Source organism: Carassius auratus, chromosome 19 (assembly GCF_003368295.1).
Source record: "Carassius auratus strain Wakin chromosome 19, ASM336829v1, whole genome shotgun sequence".
NCBI lineage: Eukaryota > Metazoa > Chordata > Actinopteri > Cypriniformes > Cyprinidae > Carassius > Carassius auratus.
The window spans coordinates 14,314,060-14,338,655 of record NC_039261.1 but is presented as its reverse complement, the minus strand read 5'-3'; the positions used below and the strand labels follow the sequence as shown (position 1 = coordinate 14,338,655).

The following is a 24,596-nucleotide window of genomic DNA, read 5'->3' as shown; positions in this document are numbered from 1 at the left end:
TCTGCGTCAGGTCCAGCCTGCACGCATCCTTCAAGTCTTATTGCGCAGCACATTTTTAATGTCAGTCTGGTTTATCTTCTGTCGTGCCGGACTGGATCTCTTGGTCCAAATGGTTTGTATGATGTAACCTGCTGGATCTGTGGAACAACTTAATGAGGTCTTGAAAGCGCTCCAAAACCTAAGGAGAAAAAGGAAACATTGGTTGTCTTCCAACAATGTGATTTATAACGGTCGACCTGACTGCCATATACACTGGACTTCATGAAAGCTTACTGCACACTTCTGAGAAACATGTTTAGGGAATCTCAGAAAGCTAGAGTCTAGAACTCATTTTGACCCAAAATAAAATAAATGATATTTTGCATCGAGTCCATTTAAAGGAATGCTATGATTTCAAGTACATTGAATTATCTAATTTTGATTTCAGGGTGAAATATGACCTGGAGATGATCTTTGAGAGGAAATGCCTCTGAATGTGAAAGAAAGCGAACCTCATTGGCTGTTTTGTTGCCAAGCTGGGCTGCGATGGCATGAAACGTGGCTGGTTTGGCTCCTCTCTGCTGACAGGTGGTGAGTATTACACGGTCTGCCTCCCTTTTTACCACACAAACAAAACACAGAGACATGCATTTCATCCCATGGATTTACATTTAAACGTGTGCTCAAACTTCAGTAGAGGTACACAACAACACAATAAACAGTGTTAAGTAAAATTCTGAAAATAAGCTTTGGTTTCCTTTCAATTAATTATTGTGAGTTTGAATAAAACTGGCTATAATCAACAGGATTTTGAATTGAAATTGTAGATGGAAAAACAGATAAAGAAACTACTGGTCTGTAACTAAAAGAAACTCACAGATTTCCATTTTTCACCATAAGCGACAAAGTCTATACAATTTTGGGGTAATTCTGACTACCGTTCAAAGTCTGGGATGTTTTTTGAAAGAAGTCTTATGCTCATTAAGAGTGGATTTATTTGATCATTCGATGTAAATGTTATACAGTACAAATAGTAAATTGTCTTAAAACAACCATTTTCTAATTGAAAATATAAAAACAATATATACTTTATTCCTGTGATCAAAGCTGAATTTTCAGCATCATTATTCCAGTCTTCACACGATCCTTCAGAAATCAGTATAATATTCTGATTTGCTGCTCAAGAAACATTTCTGATTATTATCAGTGTTGAAATCATGTGATATTTCTTTTCAGGATTCTTAGATGTCTGGAAATGGTCCATTAGAACATGTAATGGTCCATTAGTTTATGTTATTTAATTCATTAATTAACATGAACAAACAATGAACAATACATTTATTACTGTATTTATTAATCTTTGTCAATGTTAGTTAATGAAAATACAGTTATTGTTAGTTCAAGCTAATTCAAAGTGCATTAACTATGTTAAAAAGCACAACTTTTGATTTGAATAATGCATTAGTAAATGTTGCAACTAACATCAACTAAGATTAATTAATAAATGCTGTAGAAGGATTGTTGTTGTTTAGATCATGTTAACTAAAGTAGTTAACTAACATTAACTAATGGACCATTATTCTGAATGTTACCTAAATGTTTTATTTGGAATCTTCTATAACACTATACATGTCTCTTTACTATCACTTTTGATCAATTTATTGTAACCTTGCTGAATAAAATTATACATTTATTTAAAAACATTGCTAAACCTTTTAAAGACTGAACACATAATATACATGCAGAACACACCGATTAGACTTTTCTCTCTCAATGTAGCATCTTGTTTAAAGTGAGATCATCTTTGATGATCTTGTTAAATTGGAATTTTAATGCTGCATCCTGTTTGTCATCTCCATTTACTTTCAAAAGTTGAACTTTAAACTAAAGGGTCTCTCTAATTCAATTCTGAATTGCACACAACCCTGATAACTGCAAAGAATTCTGTAATTGCATGATTTACAGTCAAACAAAAACTGTAAATACTGCGTAATGTCAGAGGTAAATGTTGCACAACATTTCTAACCTCGTCCAGAGGACTACTTTTTTCCCATTTGGTGTGCGAGAGATATTCTTGGCACAGACTGAGCTTCCTGTGGCGTTAAATGAAGACTGTTCACTGTCCACTGAAGAAGATTCAGCTGCCTCCTTTTTCGTCACACTGTGTTTCTTGGCCTTGATCTTTTTTATTTCTGCCATCTAAAGGAAAAGAGGATAAAACAAGTACATGACATTATGATTATGTGGTATGCATACAATTCAGATGGATTGAGATCTTTATATAAGAAGAGTCAACTATAAGAGAAGTTCTCTCTATTTTGGTACCTGAACACGTTTATCTCTTTTTCTTCTGTGTTTAATGGCTGTTTTGACTGACTTCGTTTTTTCATCTGGTAAGACAGTTCTGATTGGTTGACATGCATGGTTTCCTTTCAAGTCCTGAACGGTTTCCACACTGTCTGCATGATCCTCATCTTGCACTTGTGGGTATAGCTGCTTAAAAAACGCCCAGAATTCCTCCAGCAAGTCAGTGTGATCACGGAACAGCAATGTTATTTCTGCTTTCATCTGACAAAAAAAACAAAACAGAGAAGAGATGATTGGATGCCAGAATGAGAAGGAAGCACTGCTTGTCTGCTTGTGCTGATTTTGAATACCTCTCTGAAGTCAGGAAGATCCTGTGATGCACCTCCTTGTAGAATCTGCACCACCTTTCTGTAAAGATCCGACTGATCTCCAAAAGCAGACTCCAGCTGGCGTAGAAACCGTCTGCTGCGCTCAAACGCCTGCTGCTCCGCCAGCTAAAGCCACACATTAGGAAGAGCATCATTTGTACCATGAAACCTTATGTGTGCTATATTTAGCCATGAATACGAGAGTATTGTTAACTGTGCTCTACCAGGCCACACTCTCTGGCTTGATCCGGATGCAGGAATGCAGCAAAATCCCCAAGCAGCTCCGGCCAGTCGCTCAGCACAGGCTTGAGTCTCGTCAGCAGCTCTAGTGACGTGTGACTTTCTGGGTCTTTCTCGAACTCTGACAAAACACACAGGAACTCGTCCACTTTCCCAGGCACCGTTTGCAGCACCTCATACACCTGGAGAAAAGACAGACTGAGTATCAGACTAAAAAGATGGACCTGTGACAACATAAAAATGAACGTTAATATTGGTGTGCATTGAAGTATTTCTTGCCTTCTCTAGGTAAGCCTGGGCAAAGGCGACATCTTTAGCGACTCTGTAGGGATCATCATCAGATGCATCATCGTAAATGACCAAAGGGCTCTCCACAGAACCTGTGAGCGCCACATTTACTCAGTTTAGATTTAGACGGACATGGACTACTATTAAACCTTCTGTAAATGTGTCTGCTTAACTATTACAACTAATGTTCCAGCTATAGACATTATATATATATATATATATATATATATATATATATATTTTAGACTCCTACATAATGATTTAAACTCACTTGCAGGTTGATGGTTTGATTTTCCATCATCTGAACTTCCTTCCTTCTCAGATCTCGTCTTTTTAGTCAGACGTGAGAATTTATCAATGGTTTTCTGGTGTTTACAATGACAAGGTTAATCAAACATCTCATAAATATAAAATGCATGAACAGGAACTTCTATTATTGGGTGAATATTACAAAAACATGCCCCTAAAGTAATTTTATATATATATATATATATATATATATATATATATATATATATATATATATATATATATATATATATATATATTGCATTATTTTGTTTTTTAGTTTTTGCATTGTAACATATATTTTAATGACAAATTCTTCTTATTATAACATTATAATATATACATTATACAATTGTTTTGTAATTCCCAACAATCAGGATGCTTAATTAAAAATGTAAAACTAATAAAATGCATCTGTATATAAAATTTATAAATGTATTTAATAATAATATCTAAAATGACTTTTGTACTAAAGTATGAGAATATTTTGGATTACAGTAAGAGAAAATGTTTAAAAAAAATTGCATTCAGTATAAATGTCTCAAAGAGTATAAAAAATGCTCTGACCTGCAGCTCTGGCACAAACAGGACGTCTGAAACATCTCCACCTGTTTCTTCCTCCTCCCTCGTCAGTCTATTGCTGCTTTGCCTCTCTGTTGTGTTCTGCTCCTCTAGTTTCTCCCTCCTGCCCAAAACCATCTCCACCTCAGTGTCTTCCCTCTCAATGCTGGGCGTCGGGCTCCCAGAGGATTCAGAAAGTGTGAGAAACAGCTCTCTGGAGTCCTTCTCACCACACTCTTCTACCTCATCCTCGATCAATCCTCCATCATCACTATTCAGCTCTTCCTCTGCTGCTGTGGTTTCTTCTAAGCACTCATCATGAACGAATGTCATCTTTGGAGGACCTCCTTGTGGCCCATCAGTGCTCTGGAAAGTGTCTGGTGTTCTCTGTTGCTTCCTGAGTTTAGTCTCTTTGCTGTTCAGAGCTGAAGAGCATTTCAAGGTGTGATCTTGTCCAGCTATCTGAAGGCCAAGGCTGCTGCTTGCAAGTACGTAGCCTGGAGGAAGGAGAAGAAACCGATTTAGAGGTTTTTGATGTACATGAGCTAGAACACCAGAGTCCCTCGGTATAACTTTAAGCAGAGTGCCACATCGCAGACTAAAGCGATCTTTAGCCGTTGAAGCGTTGGATGTATTTATGATGGTGGTGGGACATTTTAAAGTGTTGGGAAGCTGAGGTGCCTGAAGAGTAATTATGAGGTTTGACCCTCTTGGATCAACGTTAGAGGTGACTATTTGTGCAGTTTGATTCACAGCTATATGCCCTGAAGAACAAGGATTCAGCTCTGGTGCCAAAGCAGCAGGTAAAGTGATGATTACGTTCCCCTGGGTCGCACCAACTGGAGCTCTCTGTGGAGAAGCAGAGACACTCATTGGTGTTCCTACAGCAGGAACAGTCCTTGAAGAGCTCAGTTCAGGTGTGAATGCAGCAGGCGGTAAAGTGACGACTGCTCCACCTGGGGTTTGTCCCATTGGAGGCACGTTTGATACGTTAGACACTATGAAGGGCCCTTTCATAGCTCCGTTTCCAGACACACATGGACTCGGTTCTGGCCTCAGGACCAGTGCGAGATGAGAAGGGTTTGAAAGTGATGGACTGGGAACTGTGACTGTTTTTGGTAAAAGTGTTGGTAACTGGTTCAGAAACACTTCTAGTTCCTCAGCCGATGGGGGAGGCTTTAAAGGCTTGCTGGATTTGGCAGACTTGTCGTTTTTCTTTTTGCAGGAGCCAGGTGAAGATTCAAGTGTCTGAGCAAGGTCCTCAGGAAGCCTGGGAGGGTAACGCATGCCTGGAGAGAGGCTACGGTGTGCTCCTGGAGACTCAGTGGTTTCTTCTGCTGGACTGGCAGTCTGGGGGTTTCCAGATGGTTGGTTAAACATTCTTACAAGCTCATGAATGCGCTTCAGGTTTTTCTACAGAAGAGAAAGTTTCAACATTACACACATAAATCATAAATAAAGAACAGAGGGCATTACAAAAACAGAGCAAGATTTTTACCGAGAGCCAATTAGGCATGAGGCTCTTTTCTCTCTCCACCGGGGGGCGCTGGTCAGAAGGACTGACCCTCTTACAGGCCAAGGACATGGGAGGGATCTTTCCAGTCACAAAGTATGTCTAAAAACAATGGGGGGAAAAACTGTATAGTGAATTTTGGCACGTGGAATCCAGTCATTTCTGTATGAATCCACTGTGTTCGTTCACTCACCTTGATGACATTGGGAAACGGCTTATGACACGCATCACGGATGTGTGAATTTAAACTGATGAAGCTCCTAGCAGCAAGCAGATAGCGACAAGTCATCTGCAGTGGGTTTAGGGTACTTCTTAAGTGCTTATGACCTAGAACAACAAGACTGAGGAGACAGAGAAAGAGAAATAACATCAGTCAACAGTGTGGTCTGAGTATCGATTCAGGCTGATGCATGACTGCAGTACCAATCTTCTGCTGGAGTAAACGGCCCTTTGAATCTAGACGGACGCAGCTGGACTGTAGGAAGTAGCTCTGGGTAGAGAAACACCGGTCGGGTCGCCATAAGCCAGGCCAAAGGAGCAGGAAACTGACATCCTATTCAAAAAAAAGCATGCAAACAGAGAATAAAAAGATCAATTCAAGAAAGTTTCCATTTACAATTGCATAAACTTACACTGATCAAATCTGGCTTTTATACAGTGAAGGAAATCTGTAAATGATGCAAGGACAGACACGTTTAGATAAATTACCAGGGAAACATGGACTTGAGACTGTAGCGTCTCCTTTGTGTGACTGATCTAGCTCCTCCAGAAGAGAAATGGCAGGCTGAAGGTTGCAGGCTTTGAAGATGCTGGTGAAGCCGTGCTCTACTGGACGGCTGGATTGGTCTCTGTGCTGTGCAAACATCTGCAGCTCCAACTGAGAGAGTACGATGGAACAAAAGAGACAGAAAACGACCGAATTAACATATATCTGTGTACATCATCGAGTGTTTCTCTAATATGTGTGCATGTCTCACCAAGAACTGTCTGCTTGTTGAAGCCTCTGTCTCCAGACCTTTAACTGAAGCACTCAAGATGTTCACCTGCGTGAGGAGTTGCACGTGCTGCAGGATAAACAACACAGCTGTTGAAAAACCCCAGACTTCTCTTAAAAGACATTAAGAACCTAATAATGAAAAGCCAAAGGAGAAACTCATTGGAGAAAAGTTTGCACTTCTTTAAATTGTGGGTCGTTCTAGACCTGCTGGATCTGCTGCTGCAGCTGTAGTTTCTGAGCTGCGCTCATGGTCAAGGATGTTATGGGGCTGGAGGGGCGTTGAGGACAGGGTGGAGGTACAGACACTCCTTTACTCTCCAACAGAGCTTTCCGTTTCTTCACCGCCGCCAGCTGCTCCCGCACCGTACGATACCGCTGCTTCAAGACGTCCGCTAATGGATCCTCATACCTAAACATAATAAACATTTCACCTTAAAGTGCAACGGTATATCAGTTACACACATGATGTGATGATTGTGACATGATGGATGCACATACTGAATATTCTCCATAATGCCAGGCGGCTCCTGCAGGGGACTCTCCTCTTCCTCTCTTTCCTCCTCTTCCTCATGTCCTTCTTCTTCCTGTCCCCCTATTTCATCCTGAAACTACAGGTGATGGAGGAAGAAGAACAGACACATGTTCTAAATAAGGCTAGGTCTTAACAGTCAAATCTATTTATTGTTCCCCAAATTCTGTGTTTTCTGTTTTAATGGATTATTTGAACATTAAAAAGGGTGTCTTGATCTGCTGAATTCATAAAGCAATTGAATAATGTATTCACATTGTAAAAAGAATAATGCTGTTTTTTTAATTCTGTGTTGTCTGTTCGTTAAATGATTTAATACAACTTTATTATCAAAAAATGGTGGAAATCAAATGGATGTTCTAATTTCATTGACATTTACATTTTAAATACAATTAATTACATATTAAAATGTCATCAATTTAAATTGCTTTCATAGTTCGGCAAATAAAGTGCTGCACAGAAAGTTAAACCAAACTTTTATTCTGTTGAGCTCTTGTGAAGACCTTTGAGTTTCTGTGTATCTGATGATAGTTTTATCAACTGAAATGTTCATAAAGCAGCTCTGGAGGTGAAGTTTATGTGTTCATGTCCTTATAAAGTGAGGACTCAGTGTGTGTGTATAGGAAAAAACCACACCACTCAAGTCACAGAGATGTGCAGAACATGCAGACTTCATATTTCAATAGCAGTCTTTTTGCACTTTAATATTCACAGATTACTGTACTCTGCATTTCCATCAAAGTTTTCCAGGCAACTAGACTATTTGAAAAACAATCTTTTTATTAGGGATGTGCAAGAATATAAGATATAAAATGAAATCCTTACTGCATCAAATAGCTCCTCCATCAAGTCATTGACTTCCTTTTCTGAGTAACAAAGGAAATAAGGTGATTAATATCTAAACAGGACAGATGATCTGCCAATCATTTCTCTCAAATGAACTCACTGGTGATGCGCACTGCCTTGTCATTCCTATAGTCCTCCACATCAGGCTCATCAATATCAGCCAGAAAATTGTACTCGGGGTCATCTTCATCATCACCCTCCTCTGGCAAGAGAATGAGAGGGTTTTTGAGAAACACATATGAGGAAGCACATACGCGCTAAGTATTTCAGCCTGTCTGTACCTTCATTCTCCATATCTGAAGTCATGAGGCCCTGCAGCCACTGCGTCCATTCTCTGTCCTCAGGGGCGGAGCCTAACTCATACATGTCTGGAGTGATGTCAGGAGCACGTAGCTCCGCCTCCAGGCGCCCCAGAGGGACGTTCCTCAGCGGGCGCTTGGATCGTGTGCGGAATGAAATCAGACTCTCCTCTCCATTAGCACTACTGAGACTCTAATGCCAAAGACAGATTCAGTTAGAAGAAACATTAGAATTAACAACAACAACAGGTGTAGAAAACGAACATGATCCATTCTCTTTTAACAATACAGAACATAAAAAGAGAGAAAGTGTTTATTATACAGCATAGTAGAATGATATTACTGTTTCTGGCTTGGCCAAGAACCCCACCAAAAACACAAATGCCTTTAAGTATACACCAGCAGGAGTGAAGTGAGATGCACCTGATATGACTCCATGCAGTCAGGTCCGAAGGCCAGCTCCTCGTCCACCGCATGGAGCTTCTCTAAGAAGCTGCAGTCTGGTGGGGCCCTGCAGGGGGCCGCTGGTGCTGGCGGGGGTCCCATTGGGGTGACAGACACTGTCAGATGCCTGGATCTGCGAAGGTTCTGTAGAAGTGGGCAACATAAAACATACGTTTCTGTGCATATTAACAGATTTGTGCTTGTTTTTGAGAGTTTAAAAGATATTTTAACCTCATCTCTGATTTAAACTATGTTGTATTCTGCTTCTGGCATGGAACATTTTTTATCTTTTTGGCAATAATTGCTGTTTGGTTGAGATCAGAGTGTTGAACAGAGGTTATAAATATATCTCAGGGCAAGAATAGAAAGGATTGATAGAAAGAAAGTAATGTTTATTCAGCAGGGATGCATTAAACTGATCCAAAGTGACAGCAAAGACATTTATCATTTTTATTAAGTACTGTTCTTTGGACATTTTTATTTATTAATGAATCTTGGATACATCTTTTTACAACAATCTGAAGGAACATATTTGTTTTTAACCTTGGTAATAATAAGAAATGTTCCTCTCTTGAGCAACAAATTAACATATTTTTATATCATATCATATTTTTATATTATTTCTGAAGGACCATGCGACACTGAAGCAATGATGCAGAAAATTCAGCTTTGAAATTTTGGAATAAATTGCATTAAAATATCTATATCTAACTGACCCTAAATGTTTGAATAGTAGTGTAGTATTGTAATGAATAAATAAATCAAATAAAAGCTGAAAAACCCTGATCACTGTATCATGTTTTCGCTCTAGTATGTCCAAGGCCGGATGTCTTACCGGTCTAGAGCTGCTGGCTGCGTCCTCCTCCTCCTCGTGCTCAGAGTTTGATCTGTGGAGGTTCACTCGACTGCACCGTGGAGAAGATGAGGAGTTCTCCAAGTCACTTTCCAGAAGAGTCTACCAATCACACACACAAACAAACAGTCTCAACAAGGACAAAACAGCATCATATCACACACAAATCATTCTCTCCCACCTCCTCAGCTGTCTCATCCTCCTCCTCTTCATCGGGCCGATACTCTTCATCAGAGGAGTCTTCCTCTTCTAAAGGAATATCCACAAACTGGGTACCCTTCTGTAAATGCATACACCATTTAACATCACATTCTAGACATAAAAGCTGCTCCTGTTCTTCTACATGTTTTATTACTGGTATACTCTGCTGATTACCTTCACCTCTGTGGGCTTCTTAATTGGCGAAATGTTCCAAGCTGGAATGACCTACAGAAACGAACAAAAACACCTCATTGTGTTTATTAATGTTTCATGACATTTTCAGGAAGGACGCATATTAAAGCATGTTAACAACCTGAAATGCTAAGTAGCTGTTAAATCATGCAACTAATATAAATGCTTTGAAATTAAAATATATTACACTGCTACATATTTACAGTTATCTATGTTACTTCAAAGCTCTTATGCAATAAAAGCAACTTACAACTCCTTTCTCCACAACCTCCTTTAGTTTAGAGCGGGTCATCTTGGGTTCCTGAGAGACAGAGAGAGAAACGTGTCGTTTTGATCAAGATCTTAATTAAGTTTGCATATTAAACATGATGCATCTTGATCATGATACAGGGTTAACTAACTGTCAATCACTTTCCAGCTCTGCAGATGATTGCAGGACATTTATACTCACAAATACAGGAATGGGTTCAGTGTCACTGATAGCAGCTTTCATCATGGCCACAACATGCTCATTAGTGATCACTTCCTGCAAATGGACAGTAAAAATCCTGAGCTACTTGCTTTTTTACAAAGTCTAATGTATCATCACAAAAGGTTTCATATGCCTGAAGAAAGATTGGTAACTAGCGTCTTTATGAAACAGGGCTTGAGGAAGCAGTCCACACTCACATGAATGATGCTGCGAACGTTTGCAGAAGTCAAGTTAAGTTGTCGAGATTTATTTTCCAGTTCTCTGTCCAGCTCTTGGTCAATCTCCACCTCTGGCTGGATTTCATCTTCAGCTTCCTTCTGCTGAGCTTCTATATCACTGACCGCGTCTCTTTTCCTTCTCAAACTCTTCCTTCTGCCCGGCGTTCGGCTACCACCCTGTTCCTTATCTGAAAGAGAACAGGGATGATTTCACATTTCAGTTTTAATACATTTGAGAACACAACAGTTATGCATTTATTCATTCGCGTAATTTGCAACAGATTATTACAGGATTTCACCAGTATTCCAAAATATAAAAACTTGAGGCTTTTGGAAAATTATAAAGTGAACCATTTAAAATATAAATATTAATATTTTAACTTTGCATAGTTTTTTTCTTTTTATTAGTATAAGGCCTAATATTATTATATTCAATTTAATCAGGTTTCTAAAACACCAATGGAAACATTACCCAGCATCAGAGAAAAATTTACATGCAAATGTGTTGGGGAATTATTTAAATATTAATTCCCAGAGTTACAATATATTCATATATACTACTAATAATATATTTACATTTTAACGCAGTAAAAAACAAAGTAAATGCTTTACATCTTAAGGGTTCAGCTGACAGAAAAATTGTGGATCATTTTAGTTTTATTCTAAATATATATAAAAAAATGATAAACTGGCAAAAAAAGTGATAAAAATGATAAAAGAAAATCCACCAATCCAGTATGTGCTTGCCATCCCTGGTCTCTATTTTTTTAAACTCAGTCTCATGATGCTTTAGGGAAATGCACCAGAGGGTCCATGTATCTGTGAAAAAATTAAACGAGGAGAAACCTTTGAGAACTCACTGCATGTGATGATCAAGGTCTTCTCAGCGTCATCTTCAGGCTTCTGGATGCACGCAGTATGCTGTTCTTTACCTGATAGCAGTCACACAAATGTTTCTCATTAACAGCATGGTCCAAGATACTGGAATAGCACAGTATTACCACAGTGAATGAGGTAATGTCGCCACTGTCTTTTAAGTGTTAAAGGGGTCATATGATGCTTTTTTAAAGATAATTATTTGGTGTATTTGATGTAACAGAATATGCCGACATGCTTTAATGTTAAAAAACACATTCATTTTCAAATACTGTACACTTTTGTAGGTCCTCTATGCCCCGTATCTCTCAAACACGTAGTTTTCGTCAAAGTCCCTCCTTCTGACAAGCGCAGTCTGCTCTGATTGGTCAGCTGACCCAGTGCATTGTGATTTGCCGAACACCGCAAGCATTCGTCGGATATGTTATGCCTCTTTCCATAATCATGAGCTTCATCTTTCAAAATAAATGTAAAGACAGTTAATAATGTTCTTTGTTTTACCATCAGTTCAAGCCCGAAAGAGGAACAGAGTCATGTGATAGACACATTGATGAAGCTTGTATGTGTTTGCATTACACAAGCCACAGACGGTTAAGAGCTGACTCCACTGTGTGACCGTCTCTCTCTCTCTCTCTCTCTCTCTCTCTCTCTCTCTCTCTCTATCTCTATCTGAGAGATGCAAAATTCTGCATTTGAACATTCAATAGCAAATACTTAAACTAATAACAAAACATATTTACAGCAGCTGATTCAGAAGCCTCAGATTGTCGTAGCAAAGCCAGAATTACCTCCTCTCATAGGTTCAGTCATTCATAAAATGCGTTTCTGTTCTTTTGTAAGTTAATCTTAAAGATTCCTAATTGCATCTACTTCCAGAAGGCCAAATAAAGTGCTTTTGCTTTTCGCTCAGATACACACAGCATCTCTCTGACATGACTACTTCAACACTAACTGCGGTTATTTCCACATAGTGACGTAGATGTGGGGGGGTGTTTGAATGAGGTGTTTTAGGGGGGCGTGGCAGAGTCTTAACTTTCATAAAGAATATCTCTTTGGTTTTGAGACTTTAGTCTTTGTAACTTTACAGATCTTCTTCATGCACCAAGAGCTTGTAACACTCCAAAGAGAAAGGAAAAATTGAAATCGCATCATATGACCCCTTTAACTGTGCAGGTAGGCAGCTCGGTGTGTTTTAAAGGTGTCTTACTGTCAGACTGAGGGCTGGAGGCTCTGATGGTACTGAAGTCTCTGTCTGTAACCTCTCTGCTCTCAGAAACCTCCTCCGACTCTTCAGTTCTCACCACTTTACACTGAGAAAGCCCGGTTTTCCTATTATTTAATCTCCTTTTCCGGGATTGATCCATCTCACATTGCTTTATTCACACCTGTCGGGATAAATATCATCCATACGGCAGAACAAATAATGATACAGATGTACAGTGAACACTTGGATCTTAATAACTCCTATTCTTTTCATTCGGATCATTATTATGCCCATTCCCAGTTAGTGCTGTTTGGGACAGGAACGTTACCTCCATTATAACTGGCATATCAACAGAATATTCCGCTTGTAATATTTAATAACGCTGTAACCTTTCTGTGGAAACATGATGAATAATTCTAATACTTCATACAGACCCGCCAACACTGTACATCACCGATGCGACTGCGAGAAGCACAACAAAAGCGCGTCACTTCCGGTTCTCAGAACGGAATTAGTGAATGTGAAAATAAAAGTCCCCTAATGGGTATTTACAAGCTTAAACATAACTTCAGGTACAGTCGAGACGTATGGAAATCGGAAAGAATGTTTCTCAGTGAAGTGTCAAACTATTTGTTTAAACTATTTCTAACGAATTTATTATAAGTCAGCTTACATCTAATCATTAAGCAAATGCTTAATTCCAACACAAATGAGAAGAAGCAAGCACAAACAATTTATCTATAGAAACAATGTATTTATTAATGTATTAATTATTTAACACTCTATTCTATTCACTTGTTTTCTTTTTATTATTTAAAACACAATAGCTTTCTATATTCTGTTCTTAATTTTTATAAAAAATAATAACTTGACTCTCTGTTTCTATAGCTACATATTATTCTTTCTATTTATGATAACTTTGTTGTACACTTGTTTTGTTGATTCGATTTCTCTTATTGTCCTCATTTGTAAGTTGCTTTAGATAAAAGCATTTGACTAAATTATTAAATTATTAAGAAACATAACCATATGTTTCCATAAACCATAAACATAACTAAAACAATAACTATATAAGCAACCACACCAATAAACAATTTTTTTTTTTTATAAACATATCATGTAGTTATGTCATCTGCCAATAAAACTCTCAAGCTTTGTGTTGGATGGATTTTGATTAGAATTACATGGAAAAAACATGATCACTATGGGATTTAAATCCCATACACCGGACTGCATACACACTGCACACGGAGTATGTGTGAAACAGGCATGAGCAGGGCTGTAGCTGGGGTCAGCGGGGCCCCGGTGAAGGTTGTACATGTGTGCCCTGTTTTAAATGGTTTAATTTGTATGTTTGTTTATTTTTATTTGTTTGTGCTATTTACACAATGTTTACGTTTTTCAAGTTTGTAGGTGTCAAGTAGGGGTGCTCCGATCACGATCGGCCGATCGTTAATGCGCATCTCGTCAGTAAAGCCGGTTCTCTAATCAGCGGTTAATTCCAAAAAACGCTGAAAATGAAGTGGATTTGCGCATCTTGTCTATTAACAATGGCTCTGTGCAGTAACAGCTGCTCTATGTGAAATAATGCACCTGATGGAATTAACCAGCTTTACTGACCAGATGCGCATTAACGATCGGCCGATCGTGATAGGAGCACCCCTAGTGTCAAGGTACAGAAACCAAATAATTAAATGTAAAATAGCACTGGATAGTCTTCAATGTAAAAATTAAATATAGAATCAAACCTACATTTATTCAGACACCTTCAACATTTCTCACATTATTACAGTTTTGCTATATATATCAAAAATTATATCTGGTGTCTGAATAATTTTTGGTTTGACTGTTAAAACTACAAAGTATTTCAGTCAAGAGCAGTGAGTGCATCCAATAAAATACACATCCCATTTTTTTCCTCAACTGTTTACTTTCACTTAAGAAATAACTGACAGTTTTTTCGAGCATAATTTCCAAGGTGGATATTTTGACACATTTTGTATGTATTTGTCGGCACAAGAGCAAAAATAAGCAAATTCGATGTTCTAGTGTTTTGAGACGCCTCTCTCTGCATGAGCCCTCCAGAACACCGCGAGTACTGAATTGGGCTCTTTCACATCTTCTTGTTGTTTGTTTGTTGCGATTTGTATTTGTTCATTCAGGTGCAGGAGGGACTTTGAGGAGAACTTCGCAGAAGAGAGATCGGTTCAGTAGCAGAACTTCACTTGCGTTAGCATTCCCATTGACTCCCATTCATTTTGGCGTCACTTTGACAGCGAATTTTACATCTGAGGCGTTTAAAGACTCAGTTTGTCCATTATTTATTTCTAAAGATACACAACAATGTATAAATGGCTCCATTACCTTCTATGTTACATTATGGCCCCGTAGAAACAGTTTTTTTAAAATAGGCTAATGATTGCGTCATAACCACTCGACTCTCTGTCGCATTACCATACAGACAGGAGGAGAAGCTCGCAGGCAATTAACTTAATATGGCGTACTGGCGTTACATTTTAAAATACTATACAAAATAATTAATCAAAATACTTACTCCTGCTCACTCACGCCAAAGAACTCCCCGCTCAAGCTCGCCGTCTCTGCAAGTTTAACGATGGCAGTTTGCACGCACAGCTACTAGAAGATTTACATCTGTCAGACAGGTTGCTGACGTCGTCAAGCTTCGTTTGAGTCTGCGCGTCAGAAACGGAAGTGCTAAAAAACGCAAAAAATGGGCTTCAATTGTCTCGGTTGAGTTCCAATGGGGTCGCTGTGTCCATTTCTTTTACTGTCTATGGTAAAAACACGTGAAAAAGATAAGCTTTCGTGACGATGCACAGCAGTGGCCCATCAACTGTCCTGAACATCTTTTTAGGCTGGCCTCAGCCAGTCGGTTATGTAAAATATCAAGGTGAAAGTCACCATAGCTTGCTTAGTATAGACCCAGCTCCCAACCCAACTTTAAGAATAGATTAACGGCGATATTTTTTTTTATCGCCCGATAAGAGTCTCGTTAAGAGCACGTTAACGCTGATAACGGCCCACCACTAATATATATATATATTATATATAAACATTCTAATTTAATAACTAAGAAATAGGTGTAATTTATATATCTAACTTCATGATAAATGTAGTTGCCTGAACTACTAGTATAAAACATCTTTCTAGGCAGCACATGAATAAATGTGATGTTTCAGGTCTGGAGGTTGTATTCCAAAGATGACATCCAATTACATTTATTTGTGTCTTTGCAGGCAAATATGTATGACATGTACAAATGTGTGTGTGTTTGAACTCTTACTGATCAGATCCCTCCCTTTCTTTAATGGTGCACATCTTCCAAGAGAAGGCAATGAAAAGAACATATTTTGGTCCTAATTTGGTCACTTTCTGTGATTCTCCACGGCATATCTGAAGATGTATGCAAGCATAAAAATAATAAATAAATAATGAATGAACAAGGGGCCGTTCACATATGGCGCCTAAAAACGCTTCTTCCAGGAGGAGGTAATGGAAGAACATATCTGCTAAAATTGGAGAAATGCAGAGAAAAATTAGTAAATAAATATATGTATTATGTGTGCCTGTGTGTGTTTCTGTTTGTGCACAGCTGTACCTGTCAAACAAATAAAAAATCTAAATAGCAGTTTGTTTCTGAAAATGTTGAGACTCATATATCATGGCAATATATCATGGGCATACAACTTAATGGAAAAACAACAGTAAAATGAATAAGGTAATCAGGATCGCCACATTGATATGCAAAAAAGGGATTAAGTAATTAAAATGTGCTAATCTGCATACATTTGACACAAGCCATTGCAAATGAACAGGATAAATAAAATAACTAAAGCATATTACCACAGAACTTCTATAGTTATTAGTTCAATGACTTATGTCAAGAGTCTTTCCCTTGAAATGTTATGTTTAGATATGCAGATCATTTTAGCTTGTTTTGGTTATTCTAGAAGAAATCTACAGAAGCAAACAGGAGCATTTGAGAATGTGTATTATAAAACGAATGGAATAAACTAATTAGAGGAATTGTTCTGTTCCATAGGATGAAGTGTCATTAATTACATGTGTGTTAGATACAAATCCATCACACATACATCAAAATACAAAAGTCTGATCAGGCCATAATTCGATTTTTATTGTCATAAATCACAGATGAAAAAAAAACAAACCCCGATGTGACTGAACAACATCTGTCCATTAGTGCTGCTGAGGAATATGAGATGCCTGTTAGGAATTGATCGTTTTGAGAAGCTGCTCTCTCTTAAATCCATTAAACGGAGCACCAGCAGCTCAGACCAGGGCCAGAAAGCGGAAGACTCGCAGACTACTGCTGCTACACATGAGAGACGAGTTGATGCTAAATCAAATATGGGGGAAGTCGGGGTGTTAGAGATTCTGACTTTTAATATAAAGGTTGTGAGTTTGAGTCTTTGGCCTTGGGGTGATGTACATCGCTCTATCGGCCTCTCAATATCACGACTGAGATGCCCTTGAGCAAGGCACCAAACCCCCAAATGCCCCCAGGGCACCCAGCATAAATGGCTGCCCACTGCTCCGGGTGTGTGTTCACGGTGTGTGTGTGTGTGCACTTTGGATGAGTTAAATGCAGAGCACGAATTCTGATTATTGGTCACCTCATACTTGGCTGTATGTCACTTCATAACCATTTGACTAACCAACTGTTTTCTGTTTACTAGAGCTCTATAAATCATGAAGTCTGTATCATTTTATATATGAGAACATCTAATAGGAACCTAATTAAGTGTTTTTTTCCTGTTCCCTAGAATGACATTAATCACATCACACATTAATATCAAAATCTACCAAAAAGTCCAACATTTGTTTTGAATTCTAAGTCATTTCACTGCATTGTATAATATGTCCAAGTCATTTCAATGTATATTATACCCCTTATTTAGTGCACTCGTCATGTTGTTAATGTAACTGTAATCAATGTTGTTGTTTTGTTGTACAGGTGGCAGTGATAATTGGCAGAAAGCCAAAAGAACATGAAATACATCAACACTATAGGCAATGCTTGCCGTTTTTTTTTTTTTTAAATGCTATCATACTGACAACAATTTGTCGACAAAAGTCCTTGTTAGCGAAGCAGCTCCACTGAACAGTGATCTTTCTTCTAGTCTGGTCGTCCCACACCCCTCCGTTAGAGGTTGATCTGTTAGTCCTGGACACAGCTCCAGAGAAGGAGACATGGTGGCATCCTCAAGGAGGAAACAGCACGGTTCTTCACGGCAAAAGCAACGATGGCTGCTCACATCTGCTGTAAATGAGAAGTGTTTCACCATGACATTAAGCTGGAGAACCTGCTGATGAACCCCGAAACACTCAAGGTCAAGCTGATCGACTTCAGGTGCAGGGATCTCCTCAAATACTCTGGCTATAAATATTTTTTTTGCATCAAAATTGGTCAATACTTTACTATATAGGGTGGATATTTTTATTAGTTGTTAATTATTCATACAACAATACATATTACTGTTATAGATTTTACTAATAACCATTGCTATATAGCTGATAACAGGTCTGGTAATCTTATGAATGTTTTTAGGATTATTTGTGAAAATGTCACTCCTAAAGTGTCTTCATAGTGTTTGCGTATTTCATTTCATTCTGTAACCTATTGTTCTACAGATCTGTGTACCTAAATAATACTGTTCTTGACTGCACTGATAATGTTTCTGACAGATAATTTCATGTACAGTTTAGATCTTTGAAAACAGACCCCAAACCAGACAACATTTTGTCTACCTGCCCAAACAAATGAAAAACTGGCAACACTGTGTCTGTAGACTGTGTACATGCACCTATTAGTCTCCCCATCTGATAGTGATAATATACTGTTTGGACGACGTGGACCTCTGGAAATGAGTCTGGGAGGCTTTCAAAGTAAACACCTTATGACAAATTTCCATTAAATACCACAGAGAGCACGTCTTTAATGGGGATAGATGTTTGCAGAGACTAAATGACTGAGCATCTGTGGAAAGTATGCTACTTACTAGCCTATAATAAGGTGATTTGTGTCTGTTATGCAAGTTATTAACTGTTGGATTCAAGAATAGCTACATTCAGATAAGGATAAAAATCTCTGAACACAAAGATACTTGTAGTTAATTATACAAACAACTCACAAACGAAGCAAACGCACCCCCAGTTTCTCGGGTGAGGTCATGTGATTTCTAATATCTGATCATAAAAGTGTCTATAAAAGCCAGCAGAGACCGCTATTCTGAACACTGGACCGATGACAGAGAGAGGCAGCACTCAGGTTTGACTTCATGCTTAATAAGATCATTTTCGTTTGTTTTTAATTATTTAGTGGCTTGATGTATTATAAGGAACAAAACATTAATGAGAAATAAAATTATTTGCCAAAGCTATGGGTAGACCAGAACTAGTTTAGCTAAATGTTTTAAATAACTTAATTGTTACTGTACATAGTTGTCCCGATAGATATAAAGTTAACGATAACAGAAGAATAAATAATGAAAGTTAGAAAACTGAAGTTAGAAACTGTCATTAGCCTTACTATATCAGATGATAAAAATAACTGATCAAATCTCATTTCACGAGTGTTTCATCTCTTCTGCTTGTCAGTACGGTTTATAATGGCGACTGATAAAGGCTGTCTATCTAACATTTTGTGATGTTTGAGCTCATCAACAGTGCTTTAAAATAGCATACAGGAGGATCCATTTCAGATGAGTCGGATACGCGTTGCGCACATAATTAGGAAAACGCCCTTACTCCTGAATGATAGAGCTCTTAACTACGGTGCCCGTAAGGTGCCTTGTTCGGTTTTATTCGTTTTGGGAACGTGATTATATGTCGTGGCCACGACATCATTTTGTCGAGGGAACAACATCCATTTCTCGTGGCCACGACTTCTTATGTTGAGGGAACCACATGTTTTTCTCGTGGCCAGGAGTTTAATGCGTAAACAAACCTGCGTGACCATAGCAACCCAAGATTATCAGAGATGGATTTATTAAAGAAATGATTATATTATTTATACATATAAAATGTATGCATTTACATGTTATGCATTTATGACATTTTATGTAAATGTTGAGCATTTACAAAAGTATTCAGAATGTTAAGTAAAGAGATCGAAATTGAGGCAAAAAACTGAATATAAACGAAATAAAAAAATATAACCAATAATAATAGGCTAATAATAATAATAATAATAATGTATGCATATTACGTGGGAAAGACTATCAGTTAATGGACTTACAAGAATGTAGGATGGATAATTTTTTGTAAAATATTTTATCATGCACTTTTTGTAATATTTATTTATGATAAACTTCATTTGAATGCTGAGGATCGCATGTAATACAGCCTGGTAGCAAAAGCATATGGCTAATATAATAATTTCTTAATTAAAAATAAAATGTTAATTATTCCATCTCTGATAATCCTGGATTGCTATGGTCACCCAGGTTTGTTTATTAAACTCGTGTCCACGAGAAATGGATGTTGTTCCCTTAACATAACATCTCGAGGCCACGACATAAGGATGTCCTTACCTCGACAAAATGATCTCGTGGCCATGACATAATATGACGTTTCCTCAAGTTAATATGACGTTCCAACAAATTAATATCTCGTGGCCATGACATGTTATCATGTTCCCATGAGTTATTATTTCTTGGCCACGACAAAACCAAGTAAACCGAACCAAGTCACCTTACGGGCACCGTACTTAACACTCCGGGGGGCGTTGCCCAAAAACTAAGGGTGCTTTGTTTGGTATAGAGACCCTCTTCTGGCTTAAGTGCAGAAAATGCTGTCATCAAACTGTTTTGGTACTGGGGAGAAATTTTGAAAGCAAAGCCTACATCTTCCAAATGCGTTTTCTGTCATTGTTTTGGAGAAATATCTTTAAGCCGAACATTTTCAACAATTCCAACAGCTAAAAACTTGCTTTGATTCACTGGGGATTTCAGACCATTGGGGAACAATATAGTGACATTTTGCAATGCATATGTTAGCCTTAAGTTTATCTTTACACTAGTGTGCTGTGCTCCCTGCATGCATTAGTCTAAAATATGCATTATGCACAAGATCCATTAGTCTAAAATTTAGATGACAGTAGTCAGCTGGAGTGGAGAAAGGAGTGAAATAAGAGTAGTCAATGGACGTACAGTTCCCAGTTCACTCAACACTGCGTCAGTGGCTTAAAGGGGGGGGTGAAATGCTCGTTTTCACTCAATATCCTGTTAATCTTGAGTACCTATAGAGTAGTACTGCATCCTTCATAACTCCAAAAAGTCTTTAGTTTTATTATATTCATAAGAGAAAGATAATCTGTACCGATTTTTCCCGGAAAAACACGAGTGGCTGGTGGTGTGACGTGTGGGCGGAGCTAAAGAATCACGAGCGCGAGTAGGCTTTTGTGTTGAGAGCGTTTGGAAGCTGTGACACAGATCCAGAGGCTGAAATTTAACAAGAGCAGCATCAGCAACAGCGTCTCTATGTGGTATGTACTGAAACTGTATATATTTGCTTAGCGGTTTTGGAAAATGACTAAGTTCCACTTTGTCGTCTTATTTTTTTTTTTAAGCTGTACATGTGGAAAGTGCAGTTTGATGACAACATCGCATGTTGTTTACTTGATGTGCTTACGCGCTGATAGCTAAGTTAACAACACAGAGATATTTGAAGCAGTTTTACTCACCGACTGCGGTTCCAACACACGATCGTGACCCTTTTCCGTTGGGACTGCATTATCCTTAAGAAATAAACGATGTGCAAATCCGGCATCAAACTGGACCTTGTTTGTAAAACAAGCATCTTCGAAATGCAGGAAACAAACACAAACACTTTCACAACTCCGTTGATGCTCTGTAAAAATAAACTCCATCCACTGGTCCCTTAATGCTGTTTCTCTTTTGGTAATCTGTGCAGGGTTGTCTTGCCCTGGCAACCAAAAACACACTCCTTTTGTTACATTTCGCGACGCTCTCGCTCTGATCAGTGAAGTCTGTTGTGCTCTCTCTGCTCTGCTATAAGGGAGCGCGCGCTCTTCCGGCAGAAGTGCCTTAGGACCCATATAAGGAAATTCCGCTCCATCTAATGTCACACAGAGCCATACTCGAAAAAAACTTTCCGAAACTTGTGACAAACCGGAAGGAGTATTTTTGGAACAGAAATACTCCTTCAAACGTACAACTTAATTTTTGAAACTTTGTCCATGTTTAGCATGGGAATCCAACTCTTTAACAGTGTAAAAAACTCAGTATGCATGAAATAGCATTTCACCCCCCCTTTAATTTATGGAGAAAATCATTTCTCAGAGAAAAAATTAAGCGTTATTGAACAGCACCTGCCAATTCAAGTGTACATCTGGAGCGAGGCATCTTGCTGTGTAAATGGCGCTTGAACAGTCCTTACCTCAAAATTGTCCCAGAAATTTCTAGACAAGTTTTTATTTGTAGTATTTCCTTTTTTTGTTTTAGAAATATGAAAACAATCACACATCCCATAGAGACATCACATTGTCAGTGTTTATACACAAAGAAACATGATATCAGAGTTACAAAATCAAACATTTTACAAAGAACAATACTTCACAGTTGTTTAAAGTTTAACCACTGAGCATTAAGAAAACATTCTGAATAAAAGCTGTAAAATCGGTTGTAAATAAATAACAATAATAAAATAGTATTTATAGTCATAAATAATGTTCATGTTCTTGCACAAATTAAGGAAATATAATGTTTGTTTTTCTTCATGATAATGAACAGTCTAGGACCTGATGGGCCTGCAGTCCAAATAGAGCACCTGATTCGTTGCCGACTGACTCTGTTGCTCTGTCTCTCAGCATTATGGGTAAGAAAACAAGATTTATTTATTTTATTTTTTTGTCACTGATAATGTAAGATACTATTGATTATTAACAGATTATAATCTAACTATTCTGATTTGGAATTCATTGGGTATGATGTTATAGATATATTTGTCTAAAGAGATTACACTTGATATATCAGTTCAAGAAATGGTTAAAGAAACTGGTTAAATGTTCTCTAATTATAATAAAAAAAACTCAAAGCTTCTTAACGAGATGAATTTACTGCATATACATTCGTGAAAAAGTTAATTGTCTGGGGTTTTGTTTGTTTGTTTCAAAAGATGAACCTGCAATCAATAAGGAAATAATGGATCCCACCACATCAACAGAAACAGAAGAAAAACACAGCGTAAGAGCTTTGTGCACATATATTTTTATTGATTATTGTTTTTATTATAATATTGATTATTAATACTTGACATGTATTATCTGATTATTATTATCTGCTTGACAGTTGCATCTTCAAATTACTCCATAGGTTTTAATGGGATTATATGAACATTATATTATCTTGATGCCAAGGAAAGTTATAATCCAATTTGGAACAAATTTAGCAAACTACAGAGAAGCACGAGCCTAATTTCAGTATCAGATTATGCATCAAAAGCATTTAAATAGCTTCTGAGCAAATTCAGTTTTGTTTGTGGAACATAGGTACATTTTCGTGTTTCCATACGAACATATTAAGTGGTGGAAGTCTCCACGTTCAGGGAAACTCCCGCCCTGCAGCTGATAAGGCCGGTGACACACTGGCTGCATGGCGTGAACGTGGCGTTTCTGCTGCGTGTCAGTTGCGTGACGGCTGCTTCGCATTTTCTATGTCTTTACACACCAGAATCGTGCCTGACGAGGCGCTGGCGTGCTGCTGCTACTGTAGGTGACATAGAGGGAGACCGCTGAGGTGCCGACAGACCAGGATCTTGTCTACACGACAACAATATCTATACTTCATGTTGCGCATTAATATAGAGACTACTGATAAAGGACACCGTCAACAGTATTGACGGCAAAATAGACTATGTTTGAAAGGTGCAATAAACTAAGGTTTTCAAAAGGCATCACGCGAGTGTGAACATCACTACAACTAGGAAAAAAAACGATTGTAATTCAAACGCAGCTCCCGTCGGTGTTTAAACAGAGCTTTGCTCTTAATTCTGATCGGTCCAACGCAATAACGAAATCTGAGCAGGTCTAAAAACTGAAACTGTTGATGCTGCACTTTACACTTTGGAAAAGTTATATATTTTTTTTAAATATGAGCAGGCCTACAAGCTGGGATTGGTAATGCTGCACTGTAATCATAGTTATTTATTTATATTTTTCATTATATTTTGTTATATGATATTGGTTTGAGACGGAGAGTATTTTATTTAGTGGAGAACTTTGCAGCAGTATTTTATTTCTTATTCTTTTTTTTATTTTATATATGTTTTATTAAAAAGTATTTTTTTAAAAGTGTAAACAAATTGTAATTTTTTTTATAGTAATAAACAACCTGCAGTTTAATGTTTCCATTTCTTTCCCTTACTGTACCGGAAATGAACCGAACCGTGACTTTAAAACCGAGGTACGTACCGAACCGTGATTTTTGCGTACCGTTACACCCCTACAAAATAATTATAGCATTAATGCATTTTCCTGGTCTTGCTGACGTAAATATTGACATATTTAAATGTCTTTTGGTATTTATTTTCCAGGTCAGTTTCCAGAAGGGATAGTGAGAAATGAAACAATAAAAAGTTGTGAATTCTACTATTTAGAATATTTTCTATAGAATACATAAAGATGATATACAGCTTATAACATAATAGTGTAATTTACAACAAACCCTCTGCAGCATATCTTGCATTTACATGAAATAATATGCTTTTTAATTCACAGAGAACTGCAGAAGAGCAGGGAACTGACAATGAGGGACCAGAAACACTCTTCCACAGACTCCACCTTGACAAGCATCAGTATAAACTGAGAGCTGCAGATGTTCTTCAGTTGACTGCACATTCATTACAGTCCCATGAGTCTT

At 37.9% G+C, this 24,596-nt stretch overlaps 1 protein-coding gene and 1 long non-coding RNA gene across 4 annotated transcripts; one reads left to right on the top strand and one right to left on the bottom strand.

Moving 5' to 3' along the window:
- Positions 1-34: 34 nt before the first annotated feature.
- gon4la (gon-4 like a) lies at positions 35-13,171 on the bottom strand. Of its 3 annotated transcripts, none has more exons than XM_026289037.1 (29): positions 13,110-13,171; positions 12,679-12,856; positions 11,456-11,527; positions 10,575-10,783; positions 10,357-10,431; positions 10,156-10,206; positions 9,888-9,938; positions 9,694-9,792; positions 9,495-9,614; positions 8,639-8,803; positions 8,198-8,408; positions 8,017-8,118; positions 7,896-7,936; positions 7,040-7,149; positions 6,746-6,950; positions 6,522-6,608; positions 6,253-6,421; positions 5,968-6,097; positions 5,738-5,885; positions 5,530-5,646; positions 4,038-5,444; positions 3,454-3,547; positions 3,174-3,274; positions 2,879-3,076; positions 2,637-2,780; positions 2,305-2,547; positions 2,006-2,178; positions 492-594; positions 35-178 (listed from the first exon to the last, which is right to left on the bottom strand). In XM_026289037.1, exons 2-29 carry the CDS (start codon positions 12,833-12,835, stop codon positions 62-64), a joined length of 4,899 nt encoding a protein of 1,632 aa, XP_026144822.1. In that variant the 5' UTR covers positions 12,836-12,856; positions 13,110-13,171; the 3' UTR covers positions 35-61. The 3 variants fall into 3 exon arrangements, with proteins under 3 accessions (XP_026144822.1, XP_026144824.1, XP_026144821.1); XM_026289039.1 differs by having other exon boundaries at positions 13,004-13,157; XM_026289036.1 differs by having other exon boundaries at positions 12,679-13,157.
- Positions 13,172-18,961: 5,790 nt separating this feature from the next.
- On the top strand, positions 18,962-22,911 carry LOC113120269 (uncharacterized). The gene is made up of 3 exons (XR_003294567.1): positions 18,962-18,985; positions 22,470-22,554; positions 22,855-22,911. It is a non-coding gene; the product is annotated as an uncharacterized LOC113120269 (long non-coding RNA).
- The last annotated feature ends 1,685 nt before the right edge of the window (positions 22,912-24,596 follow it).

Coding starts and splice junctions, on each gene's coding strand:
- gon4la (XM_026289037.1), bottom strand. CDS start 12,835: ATGGATCAATCCCGGAAAAGGAGATTAAATAATAGGAAAACCGGGCTT. Junction 9,939..10,155: donor AGGTTGTGGAGAAAGGAGTT/GTAAGTTGCTTT, acceptor TCGTTTCTGTAG/GTCATTCCAGCTTGGAACAT. Junction 8,804..9,494: donor CAGCCAGCAGCTCTAGACCG/GTAAGACATCCG, acceptor CCACTTCTACAG/AACCTTCGCAGATCCAGGCA.